The sequence below is a fragment of the Anabrus simplex genome, chromosome 1 (genome assembly GCF_040414725.1).
Source record: "Anabrus simplex isolate iqAnaSimp1 chromosome 1, ASM4041472v1, whole genome shotgun sequence".
Classification (NCBI taxonomy): domain Eukaryota; kingdom Metazoa; phylum Arthropoda; class Insecta; order Orthoptera; family Tettigoniidae; genus Anabrus; species Anabrus simplex.
In genome coordinates this window covers 726,823,908-726,841,794 of record NC_090265.1, presented here as the reverse complement: position 1 = coordinate 726,841,794, position 17,887 = coordinate 726,823,908, and the positions used below count along the sequence as shown (strand labels likewise).

At 41.5% G+C, this 17,887-nt stretch overlaps 1 protein-coding gene across 1 annotated transcript in view; it reads right to left on the bottom strand.

The window, feature by feature from the left end:
- LOC136857425 (uncharacterized) overlaps window positions 1-17,887 on the bottom strand; it is a 156,368-nt gene that overhangs the window by 7,346 nt on the left and 131,135 nt on the right. Inside the window, exon 3 of the mRNA XM_067136078.2 lies at window positions 565-831. Within this exon, the coding sequence (XP_066992179.2) occupies window positions 565-831 (267 nt within the window). The remainder of the gene's footprint in view (window positions 1-564; window positions 832-17,887) is intronic.

Sequence of the window (17,887 nt, the reverse complement as noted above, 5' to 3'; positions counted from 1 at the left end):
ACTTTGCTTTTGTTTTGCTTTTTTACAGTTCTATGTCGCATGTTCGAGAGTTAGCGCTGGACTGGTCTTCTTAGCCCTAAAAGAGAATACCACAAACGTGGTTTACAAAGACCTTCTGGGGGTACAAGAAACTCAATTTTTCGGTGAATTTTTATACTTTAGGTATTTTCAGATGTCTTAGTGCAGTACCGAGGGACATTTTTTAAAATCAAATTACAAAATCCACGCGAGCGAAGCCGAAGGTAACATTAATCGGGGGGGGGGGGGGGGTTAGAAGGTATACGACACTTCGAAAACTGAAGGTATCGAACAAAGAAGGACCACGAAAGGCGTAAACATGAAAGGCCCCTAAGTCTCGAATGTTCTAATACCGTCGCTACCTACGAGAATAATGGACTCAGTTATGGATGGTAAGAGAAGTAGAGTAGTAGTCTCTAATGTTTTAAAGATACGAGGTATGAGGTCTCGGAGCTAGTTACGAATGGAGGCTTGTGGCGGCGTTTAGTAAATTCACAAAGGATGAACGCTAAAGAATGAAGGTACATGGTATGTTGTTCACCTCACCTGTAGGTGGTGCAAGAGGCTCGGTGCTTGCAGGAGGTCTTCGCAGTCCGGACCGTGGGGACAGTGAACCATCAGCTCATGTTTCTCAGGTCCTGGACTTGGAGGGCTGTTGCTAGGGATCTGGCCGGTGGATAAAGAGCGCGCTCGTATCGCCTGAGCGTCCCCGTCAGACGGGCACGAGTTCATGTTCTCGACGGAGGAGGCTTTGGACTGCAGGATGAGCCGAGACTTGAGTTGTACCAGCGGTTGCGGCTGTGGGACTGGCACCTGTTGGCAGGAACGCACTTCTTTTACAACAACAACAACAATAATAATAATAATAATAATAAAAACTAGAGTACCCGTGCTGTTCTGAAGCATTCGTTATAAATAGGTCAGATAACTCGTCATGATATGCCTGTCGTGGTCATATTGTTTTGCCTGCCGTTTGCAATAGGGGCTGCCTGGCCGAGGCGGTAAAGGCGTGGTTGGTTCGCCCGGAAGGACGTGGGTTTGAATCCCCGTCAGGAAGTCGTAAAATTTAAGAAACGAGATATCCACTTCCGGAGGTGCATATGGTCCTGAGGTTCACTCAGCATTACGAGGTTAATTCCTGGGGGCAAAGGCGGCCGGGCGTAGAGCTAACCACTCTACCCCATCACGTGCCAAGGTTAACAATGGTGGAAGCCTTTACCTTCCACTCCTCCAAGGGCCTTCATGGCCTGTTCGGAGATCTTTGCTGTGCTTTGCCCTTTCCAGTGGTTTTATGAACATTTAATAAGAAGCGCGTTATGGTATGCCGCAGTTCGTAGTCAGAATTCATCCATTCTGACGTCATCATACCGTCTGTTTGGTGAAAATCTATCCATATGTTTGCTTTTTTTTAATCCTGCAGTTCTTGATGTAAAGCTTGCTATTGTGTCATAGAAGACAATGGTATTTTTAATCGCAGTTCTTTTATATAGAACAGTTGTCTTGTGAGCTCATAGGTTAGTCTCGAAGGAGCAGGCAGAGCACTTTTTTAAGATACCTAGTGTAGCTAGGTCATCCTTCGATAGGTGTTCCCAGGTAATGTCTAAGGCATATTTCGTGATGGGGTCTGTTTGTACATAGACGTTTTTCTCTTAGCAGGATGTAAGTTATTAGGAACACTTGGCCATCTGTTGAAAATATTTGGAAGCTGGAAAAGGTTCGAGAATCAAAGAGTATCTAGCAGGGAATAGTATTCTTCCGTGATCACAGGAAGTGTAAACTCTGTGGCTTGACAGGCAGTAATCAAACATGGCTGACTGCAATGACATTACTAAGGATGAAAATCACATACATCAGAATATTAATGGAAGTGTTAGTCTCTTAGCAACCCGCTAAGTACAGAATGTATTGCGGGTTAGGGTAAGCATTCACCTGCAATTATTGAAGTGATCATTTAATGATTTGATTTTATGATTAGTCGACGTTGGTTGAACCTATCAATGTCTCATGATTCACCGGCAGTTAATTCGGGAGAGAATAAAACAAAAATGAAGCAAATCGGTCCAGTAGAACGACCGGAGTGATTTGCCAAATCTGTTTTAGTAAACTCTTTTAATAATAATAACAATAATAATAAGTAGCCGAAACCGAAACCCATGAAAACATGTCGGTCAATGGGGAAAATATTTTGTGAAGGATTTCCATATAAAAGATATTGTTTGTACAATTACTTTTTAGCAGTGAAACAATTAAATGGCGTATGATTTTTAGTACCGGGAGTGTCCGAGGACAACTTCGGCTCGCCAGATGCAGGTCTTTTGATTTTATGCCCGTAGGCGATCTGCGTCTCGTGATGAGAATGAAATGATGATGAAGACGACACATACATCCAGCCCCCTTGTCAGCAAAATTAACCAATAATGGTTAAAATTCCTTATCCCGCTGGGAATTGAACTCAGGGCTCCTGTGACCAAAGGCCAGCACGCTAACCATTTAGCCATGGAGCTTTTTGGCAGTACTGCAACATAAGCCATGGCTGAAAACTGGCTGAGGTAAACTGAAACTTACACGTTCCAGTGTCTCCCCTTGAGCTTTAGTGACCGTAATACAAAATACCAGGCGAATTAAAAATTGGTGCCACTTAAAAGAACAATGACGGCGCAAATTTGACACTAAACCGATGCTAAAATGTGCGCAATGTCACATGAGGGCTTCCTTCCGCCTTCCTTCACGCAGTAGCCTGCCAATTGTCGTGAAGGTTGAATAATGAGGTTGGCGGTGATGAGGGTTTCGGACGCCATAACTGCGTGCGGCTTCTTTCCCGTTGCAAATTGCTGCGCCCTAAGCTAGGTCCATATCAGCCATTTATTCGTTGGTGTACCGCAACGAAGCCATTTTTACCAATGTCTACATAAAACTTAGTAGCCAATGTGTGCAAAACAAACTGCACTGCCTACTGTGCATTCGCGCGGAGCATTATCTCTGTCTCCGTCCGTCATACACTCCACTTCCCCTCCCTTCCCTGAAGCACAGCAGTGGCATGAGCTCCGGCAGAGTTCACGCGCCCGAAACTAGCAAATCAACCTCATTTTTTCGAAAAGGAAAATTTTCTCCGAAAGTGCGATTGCGCCGTCGTTTTTTACATAACACGAAGAGCATCCTTAATTTCATCTCCGTATAATTAAGATACACGCTGTATAATCATTGGAATAACAAACGAGAAAGTGCGCTATTCAACCCCCGTACAGCTCACTCACCGCTAACTGAAGTCTATCAACGATTATATAAATAAAGTTGCAAGCGGTCCGCTGTCTGTAATTTCGTTTGGTTTGCTAATTTTTGATATTTATACGTTTTAGGTCAACTCAAGATCGTATCAGTGTTTTTTTTTTAGCTATCGCGTCTGTTTGTTTGTTTCTCCGTTTGTTCCACAATCACGGTGAAACGGCTGCAAAGAACCCGGCCAAACTTCATATTTAGAATATACTCATCCAGGAGCAGGTTGATTTAAAAATCACTGAATAGACTGAGGGTTTATAAGAAATCCAGAACAGTTTTTCTTTTCAATTTTTTTCTTATAATGTTGATTCTGTGTAAAACCCTTGGTCTTATATGTGAAACATCCCTTCTTTTTAAACAACAGTTGTTATGTACATAATTTCGCTTACTCTTCAAATGACGGGAGTAAATTACTATTTTCTGCGGGTTTCGTGCTCTGTGTTGGATGACGGACACCCTCGCAGACGCACAACGAACCTTCCAGTTACCATGGCAACGTCTGTGGCTGCTTGCCGGCAGGGAAGTGACATAATGCCATTTTCGTCACCATTCCTGTAAACTCGTGGTTGTTCCTTGGGTAGTAGGCGAGAGAGACGTGAAGCTAACATTCTGCGGGATATTTGCGGAATACCATTGGAAGTTATAATCGTCTTCGAATAGCACTAAGGTCAACAGCACTGGGGCGTATTTCTCGGATAGCGCAAAGAGACATGCAATGTAATAACTGCGTGTACAGTTATTTAGGTAGAATTCCGTGTACAAGGTAGAATACCGTAGCGAAGCACAGATTACAAATTTTCTAACTTGCTATATAAATTAAATGTTTGTTACAGGTTGTATAATGTATATATTATTTGATTCTACAGGCGTCATTTCTAATGGACTTTCATCAGCTAGTGACTTCAGCTTGCAACGTATTCACAAATAGGCCTGCATGGAACTTTTCACAAAACTTGAGGAAGTTTCGGAAGGGGGTGTGCAGCCTCTGGACCCTCCTCCGTCTAAAAAAAAAAATCGTCCTTGTGCGCAACCAATGCCAACAATTTCCTGACCAAAATAATTTTGCAGCTTGTGAAAAATATTATTTACTGCAATTTGATTTGCGTGGTTTCCAATTTTCACACCAGGCAAATGCTGGGGCTGTACCTTAATTAAGGCCACGGCCGCTTCCTTCCAACTTCTAGGCCTTTCCGATCCCATCGTCGCCATAAGACCTGTTTGTGCCGGTGCGACATAAAACCACTAGCAAAAAAGAAAAAAAAATGATTTGCTCCACCAAAATTTCAGTTGGTATTCTCCCCACAAAAGGCTACTACTCCGTTATTGGAAAATTAATTCAGAATTCTCGCGACGTTGTGGTTTAAATTCCAAACCTTTTACTGATTCGCCTTAATAAGGAAGAAACATTCAAACGACAACTGGGAACAGCTTTGTATTACCACGATTATACTCCCTGGCACATAGCCTTTCTCCCCTGTTAATTCTGAAGGTGGTAATTTATAGTTCGATTCAGTGTCGCTAACCATACTGTTTAGGGACTCTACTTGCCGATATGACGTCTTAAATTTACTGTCAATCTTGCAGGTTGGCACTATGTAGCCATGATTTTTTCGTGACTTGTGAGATAATACGTACTGCCACTGCCGTATTGTGAAAACCACTAAATTTGCGCGTATAAAGCATATTTTTTTTAGTAGGGCTATAAATGTGTTTAAGTAATACCAGGTCAGTATAATTGTGGCATGTTCGAATGAAAACCTACAACCTGTTTTCCAGTCTTAGACCGGGTCAGGGATGTAATGAATGAATCAGATATAGGCTGTTATTACGATGGGGTCGCTACTCCCAAAGTGATTTATATTAATGAGTGGTAGATGCTATGAAATGAGTATGGAGAGTGTTGCTGGAATGAAAGATGACAGGGAAAACCGGAGTACCCGGAGAAAAACCTGTCCCGCCTCCGCTTTGTCCAGCACAAATCTCACATGCAGTGACCGGGATTTGAACCAAGGTATACAGCGGTGAGAGGTCGACGCGCTGCCGTCTGAGCCACGGAGGCCCTACATGTTCGAATAATGCATTTAAAAACGTAGTAGATGTGGAATGACGAGCTCAGCATTTTATTAATACGGTCTTATTTCGTCCATTTTGAGTGCGTAGAATTCAACTAGGATGTATAAGAAGAAGAACTCCGAAAAGGAAAGCAACGTTACCTCCTCTATAAAGATCAGTCCAGTTGAAATGGAAGGAAATTTCGTTATCAACCTAACCTTGTGTTGTCACGACTTTGGTACGCTTTTCAACATTTGTATATTCTTATTGACTTACGGTATACCAGTATGTATTTGCTTGTGTGTGTTATTACAGCGTGCTTCACTTCAGTTCGGCTCAAGGTAGTTAGAGTAAGAGGTAGGGTTCACGCGCAGGTCTCCCCACCACGCTTGGCCGTCGATGACGTCACGTGAACCCTCAGCGCCTTGTCTTCTATATGAGGTAGACTAATTCACAGCTGTAAGCTATTCTGTTTTAGCCACAAGTTAGAGATAACTTCATTGATATTTTAACATAACCTAAGACAATGCATTTCACTTCACTATTACAGTAGAGTAATAATAGGAAATACAGTGTGAATCCAGCAGCGTTTCTGAAGTATTTCGATCTGTATAAAAGGATGTAAGAATGCTAAGACTGTGATAGCAGTGGAATGGCCATTCCATATGTTCATGTTCTCAACACCTATGACAACAATAACAGACTCAAATATAAAGCTTGATGACTGAAAGAAATACGTCCGTTGTTACAAGCAGTATTGGGAAACTATATACACTGTCAACAACACAAACAGCAAATGTTAGGAAACTGTCCACAATACAAACAGTACAGTAAATGATTTCCTGCAAGTGCCAAGAAATGACAAATTCCACGTTAATATTACATAGGCCATATTAATGAGTCTGTATATTAACATTCTTAGCACTGCTTTCATATACAACATAATAAATTGCCTTTCATAAAAAAAAATAACGGGTATGTTATACACAAAGAATAATGCTGATATTAAAAAAAAGAATATCAAACACACTTATCCATAGCATCAGTGGAATTTATTTGCTTTTCTTCTTTCTTTATCGGTGTTGTATTAACAGAAACCCGGTCTCTTCAATGTCTTACTTTTTTTAAAGCGTCCATTCGAATAAAAGAACGGCTTCTCACGAAGCAACTTGCAAGCTCATAAATTTCGGAGAATTTCTTTTTCAGGATATCCGTAAGGTTTGTGATGATGTTAGAACCCTCTTTCAGTTCCTTCCCGTGGTAAAATTGAAACTACCGAGCTCGATAGCTGTAGTCGCTTAAGTGCGGCCAGTATCCGGTATTCGGGAGATTGGCTTCGAACCCCACTGTCGGCAGCCCTGAAGATGGTTTTCCGTGGTTTCCCATTTTCACACCAAGCAAATGCTGGAGCTGTAACTTAATTAAGGCCACGGGCGCTTCCTTCCCACTCCTAGCCCTTTCCTGTCCCATCGTCGCCGTAAGACCTATCTGTGTCGGTGCGACGTAAAGCAACTTGCAAAAAAAAAAAAAAAAAAAAAAAAGGACTCTTTTTGAAATTTAATTTCCACCCCTTGTAGTTTGACCTGTTTTCCCTCCGTAATTACTTTCTATATCGAGGTTCTTCTTCTTTATCCTAAAAGCTATATAGCCAGTGAAGTCTTCAAGCAGCTCCTTGGTTTCACGACTCCCCTCGAGCTGTTTTACTAGATCTTCAAGGGCTTTAACGAACCCTTGCTCATCCTCCGATATAAAATAGGATGTTGTGGGCTCAACGCTGGCCTTAGACTGGCACACGATATCCGAGTTTTGATCGAGTTCATCAGTACATATTTGGGCGTAATATTTCATAATCTTCCGGAGAACAGTTGGAATTTCTTATCGCCTGGGAAGCATTGAGGATAAAAGCAACGATTTCACCTTTCGCGTCACAGCTGTCGGAAGAGGATCGTCATAAAGCCTTCCGAACCCTCGAAGCTGAGAAAGATAACTTTTGATAATGTCTTGATTACTTCTCTCACCATTTATTTACGTCAGTGGTTTTAGGGAATACATGAAAGTGTATGTTTCGTTCCTTCGCGTGCCTGCTATGATTTGTGCAGCCTGCAATGACATGACAAAGCATACTGAAAAGTGTACACTATTACTGCTTTTTACGTTTTATCTCATAAAATAAACACACACGGTTTCTTATACACCATAGATATGTTACTATCGTGTGCTATTAGCACCTAGCTTCTGCGTGCACAGCGATTCTTACTCAAACTACCTCTACCTCACTCAGAGCAGATTCAACGCGAGGGTCCTGCGTGACGTCACAGCTCTGCTTTGCCACTGCGCACCTCTCTCGTGATCCCTACCTTGTATTCTACGTACCTTGAGTTCGGCTGAAGGGAGCTGAATTGTTTACACAAGGCAAACACCGAAGAATACGTTCGTAGTAATGCGTACATCAAAATAAAGGCAGAAATGTATAACATTAAATTGAGTAAAGGTGAGAGAGTGTGTGAGTGTATTTCCTTAATTCCTCGTTGATCTTGAAAACCGACTTAATTAGAAATATCTTGATTGATCATTTATTACAATTTACTCCGTAAAGAGAACCTCTATTATTTATACTTACATTGAGGTTAGTTTGTTGGTTATGTCTCGTGATTTCAATCTGTAATTGATCAAGTTGGCAGCAGTGATGAGTCATTAAAAACGGAGAATAGCACGGCGATATTTGCTTTTAGCGTATAGCCCTACGTGGCGAGTATTGCAGATTGGATAATGTACAAAAATAAGATTTTTCAACTCTTCTTTTAATATGCCCATCGCATTAGGAGATAGAACATTAATGACAATCGCTCCAGATTTGGTTTGTGCACAACTAAATTTAGGCTCATCAGTACAGGTGTGTCATATTTTAGCAAAACAATCACTGGATCGAAAACTCTGTTCTTTTGCCGCGCGATATGCGCGCGCACCTCCTGCTGCAGCAGTTTTAAGATCTTTACCGCTAGGGATCAAGAGACTACTTGATGAAGCTCTCATGCTACTCAGTTCATGCCTTTGACTTTTTAAATGCTTAACAATGTCAGATAGTCCGCCGATGTCGACAGAGAAACGTGATCGCCATTTTTCACAGTACACTTCATTGTCATCTCTTCCTTTCATTAGGAATGCACACATTTTCCGCTGTTCAGTATGAAATGTCCTGTCTCGGTTTACTTATTTTAAAACCTCGCCAGTTTCCTCAACTTCATAATCAGCCTTGCCAACCGTACGGCTTGAACCGTACATGTGCAGTTTTCAACCCTCTACGTACGGTGTGTGGGTCGAATGTCAAACCGTACGGGTTGTATACGGTTCTGCGAAATTTTTAATGAGCGTTTTTTTTATCATTGAAAATGTTCATATTTTGTATGCAAAAATGTTTGTTCTCCTGTTTGAACATACTTTACTTCCTGATTATGTATGTCGTGGCCCCCATTTCTCCAGGGGACTCCCAAGCTCTGAATGTTATGATTCATCTTTGAGCTGGTTTCACATCAACCAGTGATGCACCCGAATAGTCTGACACGAGGGATTTTTCTGTCTCATTCTGCGGCCGGGATTACCCTACTTCAAACTTTATCAACTGTGGATCTAGTATCGAAGATTTGTTCACAGTCACACTCATGAATGAGCTCGCACCGGACTCCGTGAATCGTTTCTTAACCAGTATGAAGTGTGGTGTAACATCAAACATGTAATATTGCAGCGTCTAGTTGTAAAGCTTATGTTCGTCAAAATTATGAATAATATTGTGATGTACTTATAAATTATTTTGCATGAGAGTGTAGTATTTTAATATTTTGTTGGTTACCTTACTATGTATTAATTGTGTGTGTATGTGTTAGTCATCAGTCCATAGACTTGTTTAATGCAGCTCTCCATGCCATTCTATCTGGTGCTAACCTTTTAATTTCTTTGTAACTATTGCATTCTACATCAGCTCTAATCTGCTTGTCATGTTCATACTTTGGTCTTCCCCTACCGTTCCTGCCGCCTACACTTCCTTTAAAAACCAACTGAACAAGTCCTGGGTGTCTTAAGATCTGTTCTATCATTCTATCCCTTTTTCTCGTCAAAATTAGCCAAATTGATCTTCTCTCACCAATTCGATTCAGTATCTGTTCATTCGTGATTCGATCTATCCATCTCATCTTCAGTATTCTTCTGTAACACCACATTTCAGAAGCTTCCATTTTCCTTCTTTCTAAGCTGGTTATCGTCCATGTTTCACTTCTATACAATGCCACGTTCCACACGAAAGTCTTCAAAAACATCTTTCTAATTCCTATATCAATGTTTGAAGAGGGCAAATTTCTTTTCTTAAGAAAGCTCTTCCTTGCTTGTGCTAATCTGCATTTTATGTCCTCCTTACTTCTGCCATCGTTAGTTATTTTACTACCCAAGTAACAATATTCATCTACTTCCTTTAAGACTTCATTTCCTAATCTAATATTTCCTGCATCACGTGCCTTCGTTCGACTGCACTCCACTACTTTTGTTTTGGACTTATTTATTTTCATCTTGTACTCCTTACCCAAGACTTCGTCCATACCATTCAGCAGCTTCTCGAGATCTTCTGCAATCTGAGATAAAATAACAATATCGTCAGCAGATCTCAAGGTTTTGATTTCCTCTCTTTGGATTGTGATTCCATTTCCAAATTCTTCTTTGATTTCATTTACTGCCTCTTCTATGTAAACAATGAAAAGGAGGGGGACAGAACGCAGCCTTGCCTCACTCCTTTCTGGATTGCTGCTTCTTTTTCAAACCCCTCGATTCTTATCGCTGCAGACTGATTTTTATACAGACTGTAGGTAATTCTTCGTTCTCGGTATCTGATTCCTATCATCTTGAGAATCATAAATAGCTTGGTCCAATCAACATTATCGAATGCCTTTTCTAGATCTACGAATGCCATGTACGTGGGCTTGTCCTTCTTGATTCGATTCTCTAAGATCAGACGTAAAGTCAGGATTGCTTCACGTGTTCCTACATTTCTTCTGAAGACAAATTGATCTACTCCCAACTCAGCTTCAACTTGTATTTCCATTCTTCTGTAAATAATTCGTGTTAAAATTGTGCAGGCATGAGATACTAAACTAATGGTGCGGTAGTTTTCACACTTGTCAGCACCGGCTTTCTTGGGAATAGGTATAACAACATTCGGCCGAAAATCGGACGGTACTTCTCCTTTATCATACATCTTGCACACTAAATGGAATAACCTTGCCATGCTGGTTTCTCCTAAGGCAGTAAGTAATTCAGAGGGAATGTCATCAATTCTAGAAGCCTTGTTCCTATTTAGGTCTCTCACAGCTCTGTCAAACGCTGACCTCAAAATTGGGTCTCCCATTTCATCAGCATCAACAGCCTCTTCTTGTCCAGAGCCAAATCGTCTACATCTCTACCTTGATACAACTGTTGGATATGTTACTGCCATCTTTCTGCTTTGTCTTCTTTCCCTAGAAGTGGCTTTCCAGCTGAGCTCTTAATATTCATACACCTAGATTTCCTTTCTCCAAAGGTTTCCTTGATTTTCCTGTATGCAGCATCTACCTTTCCTAGGACCATACAACCTTCGACATCCTTGCACTTCTCCTTCAGCCAGTCTTCCTTAGCTGCCTTGCACTTTCCATCCACTTCATTCTTTAATCGCCTGTATTCTTTTCTGCCCTCTTCATTTCTAGCATTGTTGCATTTTCGTCGTTCATCAATCAGATCTAGTATCTCCTGAGTTATCCACTGATTCTTAGTTGACCTTTTCTTTCTTCCTAACATTTCTTCAGCAGCCCTACTGACTTAATTTTCAATGTCTATCCACTCGTCTTCTATTGTGTTTCCTTCAGCCTTTTCATTTAGTCCTTGTGCAACATGTTCCTTCAAACAATCCCTCACACTCTTTTCTTTCAATTTGTCTAGATCCTATCTCCTTGCATTTCTTCCCTTCTTCAATTTCTTCAACTTCAGATGGCATTTCATGAACAACAAGTTGTGGTCAGAGTCCACGTCTGCTCTTGGGAAGGTTTTGCAATCCAACACCTGGTTTTTGAATCTCTGCCTAATCATCATGAAGTCTATTTGATACCTTCCAGTGTCTCCAGGTCTCGTCCACGTATACAGCCGTCTTTTGTGGTGTTTGAACCAAGTATTAGCAAGGACTAAATTATGATCAGTGCAGAATTCAACCAGCCGACTTTCTCTTTCGTTCCTTTGTCCCAATCTGAATTCTCCTATTGTATGTATTATCTTCTCTTCCTTGGCCTACCACTGCATTCCAGTCTCGCATCACAATTAGATTCTCGTCACCTTTTACATATTGTATTAAATCTTCTACCTCTTCATATATTCTTTCGATCTCCACATCGTCCGCTGAACTAGTAGAGATATAGACTTGCATTATTGTGATGGGCATTGGTTTGGTGTCTGTCTTCACGACAATAATTCTTTCACTATGCTGGTCGTAGTAGCTTACCCGCTGCCCTATTTTCTTATTCCTTAATAAGCCAACTCCTGCATTTCCCCTGTTTGATTTTGTGTTGATAATTCTGTAATCGCCTGACCAAAAATCCTGTTCTTCCTGCCAACGTACTTCACTCATACCAACTACAACTAACTTTAGTCTATCCCCCTTTTCAAATTATCTAACCCGCCACAACGATTCAAACTTCGAACATTCCATGCTTCGTCTCTCAGTATGTCAGTATCCATCTGCCTGACGATCGCTCCATCTTGCGTAGTCTCCATTCGGATATCCGAATGGGGGACTATTTTACCTCCGGAATATTTTACCCCGGAGGAAGCCATCATCAGTACATCATTCATACAGAGAGAGCTGCATGTCCTCGGGAGTTAGTTACGGCTGTAGTTTCCCGTTGCTTTCAGCCGTGTAGCAGTATCAACACAGCTAAGCCATGTTGAGTATTATCACCAGGCCATATCAGTCAACCACCTAGACTGCTGCCCTTGCAACTTCCGAAAGGCTGCTACTCCCCTTTCGATGAACCATTCATATTAATGTATTAAGTATATTATTATTATTTTCTTTGGCGTTTATTTTGAATGTTCAATAAGTAAAAATGCGGTGAACGGGTTATTCCTAAAATAAAACAGGCCCTTCGACATCCGAAATATGCAGTCGTGGGAGAGTATAGACCAGAGGTGCTCAGCTGGGCGCCCGTTGAGGCTAGCCCAGCGCGGCGGGGCTGGCGTGACGTAAATGAGAGCAGCTTACCAGTAAGCACACGTCACGGTAAAGCGAGAGAGGGAACACACTTTGCAGGAAGGGAACGGTAACGTTCGATTGTCACTACGAAGCTCTCCTTTACTACTCAGCGAAATGATGAATAGGGTACAGTGTTTAAGAGAAAACGGTATAATCGCAAGAAAACCGACCTTTTCAAGATATTCCGGTTTGATTTATACTAAGGGTAAGGGTGTATTCTGCCCGAAGGCAGGTCCGAACCTCCGCAGACGTGTGCCTGAGCCAGAGTTTACGTACTGTAGGGTGGCCAGTTCCTTTCCGCTCCTGCTTTCACTTACCTCCCACCAACAGCGCTCGATATAAACAGTCAGTTTTATTTTCTTATATTTATACATTCAAGGAAAGGTAACACGTTATAGGCTAATTTTTGTGTTACAATTTACAATTCCTTGGATGGAAATGACAGTATTTTCATGTCTTAAAAGGTAAAATTCTTGTTGTTCATTCAGCAAAAGTAATATGTTTACATAATTCAACAAGTTTACTGCTTGATTTTGCACAGTGTTGTAGTGTTGTTTGAATTTCCCTGTTGACCGAATTTGAAAATAATATTTAAAACTTACCAGGCGTCCGATTATAACAGCTAGCCTGTAAATAGCGAGGAAGTTTCATCACGAGTGAGGACGTAGATATTTACTATCCAAGTTTAAAGTACAACAGTGTAAATGTATGTACCAAATATATGTACAGCATGCCTTCAAATAAATAACCTCACTGATGTTATTCCCTGTAAACATGATCGGATTGTTGGTGAGTTTATCAGATAATTTAAACCCGAGCAACCACAAGCCACAGCTTATCCACCTTAACTCTGTATTGTATTAGAAATGCTTCAAAGCACCTCTTAAAATTGAATAGGCTACCGAATATTGTAATTCATTACGTATATTACAAACAATATTTGAAGTTGTAGACCTAACTCTTTATTGTATCCGGTCAAAATACATCAACGGCAATGAACATAAGTAACATATTTCTTATCACGTAAATTGAAAATGAGGTGGATTTCTGTCCACTTTCTTTCGTTATTTTCTGCCTCCATTTCAAACTCGGGTATCACCGCAGTGATCGGCAGTGACTGGGTGAACTTCGCCCAACCTTCACGGTCTGCGGCGTAGCCACAACGTCACTGGCTGAATAGTATACGCTGTGCCCATCGCCAACCGGCCTGCCCGCTACAGCGCTGGGCGCCCGCAGGACTAAATGCCCAGCGTGAGCACCTCTGGTATAGACAGTAGGGCGTCCTGATCCAACCTGTGAAGAAAAGGCAAAGTGTATTATGTTTCGTTTTCTTACTTCTAGTAATACGTTTCAGTTAATTATTGCTATTTGTTATTATTGCTACTTGCTATTGTTGCACGCATCTATTGAACGTTAGTGTATTTGGTTGAATATTGGTTTGTACGGTTTTACGATGAATAATACGCTTTATTTTGAATTTCTATGCGGTTTCTCAATTTTCGGAGGTTGGCAACACTGTTCATAACACAAAATATTACTGAGGAATATATCACTGAATCCGGGCACTAGCACTACGGTAGTGATAACTTCCAAGACTACAAATCTGTCTGAAGCGTGAACAGCCACATTCCAAACAATAAGAGGAATGCGATAATGCAGGAGATGACGAACTGAAACAGCAGAGCGTATCTTCAACTGCTCGGCACGTTGACCTTTGGGGGATACAACCTAAAGGCTCCAGGGGAGTGCGAAGTGCAATTAACATCCGTTTCTTGGGTCATCGACCTGCACCAGGGTTTTGTTACTTGCAAAATTTCCTACTGAACCAAACCTTTATGAGAAAAAATAAAAGAAACTTCTCCCTTTGATCAAGAATATGCCTTTCAATAAATGGAACTCAAATATTGATAACGAACGATTTATTTGCGTCATTTCACACAGCATCTTTGGCGACCAAGGTCTACGATACGACTAATGTGACGTCACTGACTGTACACTTTCTATTTCAACACACTCTATTTATACAAATCCACAGCCGCAGCATCCTTGGACATCAAGGCCTACGGTAACGACTAACGTGACGTCACTGACGTTACAATTTGTATTTCAACACACACTATTTATACAAATCCACAGCCACAGCATCTTTGGTGACCAAGGCCTACGGTAGCGACAAATGTGACGTCACTGTCTGTACACTTTATATTTCAACACACTCTATTTATACAATTCCACAGCCGCAGCATCTTTGGTGACCAAGGCCTACAGTAGCGACAAATGTGACGTCACTGACTGTACACTTTCTATTTCAACACACTCTATTTATACAATTCCACAGCCGCAGCATCTTTGGTGACCAAGGCCTACGGTAGCGACAAATGTGACGTCACTTCCGTAACACATTTTGTCGCGTTACGTTACATAAAGTTTCGGATGACCCCCAACCGTAAGAAAAATTCATGTCTACATAAAAATTCATGTCTACATTTTCGACAATTTTTCATAATGACCGACTTTAAACCACAAGAAAACAAGGGAAAACGATTATCGCAAAAAGTGTCTGTCCGAAATAACATAATTCGGAAACTCACTGTCAGAATTTCCGCCATGGCACCCTGTTTCTCTGCATATGCTGTATGGCAGTGCAGATAATTTTTCTGATTTTCACTCAGGTATACTCTTATTTTTGCTTGTGCTTAGGCGACCCTTGACAGTGGTATGGGAGAACGGTGATATACAAAGAGCCTTGAGACCATAAAGCCGTAAATCTGATCTAAGCCTAACTGATTCCTATGGGCAATTAGTGGAAGGAAGAAACAGAGGTTCCGCAAGGGAACCGCTCAGTGCGTCGGTACCTGTCGCAAGAGAAAACCCCTCATAAACCTGTCACGTTAGGGTGCTGTTGCCAGGTATCACGCCTGTTGTATTATGTTGAATACCTTGGATGTAATACATTTAAATACAGTATTTATAATATCCGCGGATGCGGGTACGGATGAAGGAAGTGCAGATGCGAATAATATTTTGTATATCCGCGGAGGGCTCTATGAATGGCAAAGCAAGTGGATGTGGCGCTAAATGAAACTGTTCGGTTGAAACCAGCACCTGAGACAAGGGTTATTGATTGGCAGGTAAGCCAGGCTGAGTGGCTTAGACGCTTGAGGCGCTGGCCTTCTGACCCCAACTTGGCAGGTTCGATCCTGGCTCAGTCCGGTGGTAATTGAAGGTGCTCAAATACGTCAGCCTCGTGTCGGTAGATTTACTGGCACGTAAAAGAACTCCTGCGGGACTAAATTCCGGCACCTCGGCGTCTCCGAAAACCGTAAAAGTAGTTAGTGGGACGTAAAATAAATAACATTATTATTATTATTATTATTATTATTATTATTGTTATTGTTATTATTGTTGTTATTATTGGCAGTTATTGGAGCATCTGGAAGTATCTGTAGATGCTGAAAGAAAAAAGAAATAGATCAGTTACACCCACTCCATGGTCATCAACCACCAAGATTTAGTTTGAAATCGAGAAAAAGTTTCCTCAGTTCAACTTCAACGCTATGCCAGGGAACAACTGTGGGCTGAATGTTTTCCTCCTGGACGTACTTTAGACTGGTTAATCTGGAGATCTCTGAACAGATGGGTAGTTGGCAGGTAGATGCACGAATTCCAAAACGCGCCACCCCTCAACAATTGGGAACATGCATCATTTTCAAAAATATTTTTTTGAAAAGTACACCAATGAAATAGTACGTAAACGTATTACATTGTGGTAAGTTGCCTTGTTTTCTACCATTAAAAAAATATTTAATATTGCCTTTCCGCAAGGAGAGTGAAACGGCCTCTGACGTAAGCGGCGCGCTGTGACGTCACGATCCAGTACCGCATGCAGCTCTACCAGCCGTTGTGCATCAGCCGTTGCTAAAAGCCGATTGTTTATTATTCATGATCGCGAATAACTTCGAAATGACAGAAGAAAGGTTCAAAAAAGCACAGTCAGACAATCTACCATGTGTAGATGTCATCATTCTTGAAAAATGTGACTTTTGTGGCCGCAGAAATTCGCGGATAAAAAGCAAGTTTGTAAGTGGCGTCTTTTATATACGTGCAATGTACTGTAACCCATAGTATTAGGATAACAACGAATCTGGATAGATATCATATCACTTTCAACATTTCCTTCTAGACTGATTCCCCTATTAAAGAATAACATTACATTTTCGGACTTTCAGCATTAGTAAAGTAAGACATCGGATTTCAGCATTAACACAAACATATAGGTAGCATTATAGTACTAGTCCGCTTCTGTGGTGTAGTGGTTAATGTGTGCCACTCCCGGAGGCCCGGTTTCGATTCCCGGCTCTGCCATGAAAGTTGAAAACAAATAGTACGAGGGCTGGAACGGGGTCTACTCAGCCTCGGGAGGTCAACTGAGTAGAAGGGTTTCGAATCCCACCTCAGCCATCCTCGAAGTGGTTTTTCGTATTTTCCCACTTCTCCTCCAGGCACCTAAGGCCACGGCCGTTTCCTTCCCTCTTCCTTGTCTATCCCTTCCGATCCTCCCATCCTCCAACAAGGCCCTGTTGAGCATAGCAGGTGAGGCCGCCTGGGCGAGGTAATGGCCCTCCTCACCAGTTTCATCACCATACCCAAAGTCTCACGTTCCAGGACACTGCCCTTGAAGTGGTAGAGGTGAAATTCCTCGCTGAGTCCGAGAGAAAACCAACCCTGAAGGATAAACTGATTAAGAAAGAAAGAAAGAAAGAAAGAAAGAAAGAAAGAAAGAAAGAAAGATCATAGTACTATAGGGCTATAATCTATCAATTCCACAAATATATATATTTATGGTTGGGACAACTGGCCTACCCACTTCCGGGGCCCATGAAAGAGAAACATTAAATATCTTTGTGGAGAGAAAAACATGATAAAGATAAATATGACTTCATCTAGTTTTCAGTGGTTCAGACGGTTGAGGTGCTAGCCTTCTGACCCCAACTTGGCAGGTTCGATCCTGGTTCAGTCTGGTGGTAGTTGAAGGTGCTCAAATACGTCAGCCTCGTGTCGGTAGATTTACTGGCACGTAAAAGAACTCCTGCAGGACTAAATTCCTGCACATCGGCGTCTCCGAAAATCGTTGAAGTAGTTAGCGGGGCGTGAAGCCAATAACATTAATTACATTTGGCTTTTAACAAGCTGAGCATGTCAGGCAGGAAAAGTGTCCTGGTGACATTTTAGTCGCTCAATACAGGAATGTCTTTGGGTGCTGTGACTTTTACTTCTTTTTTT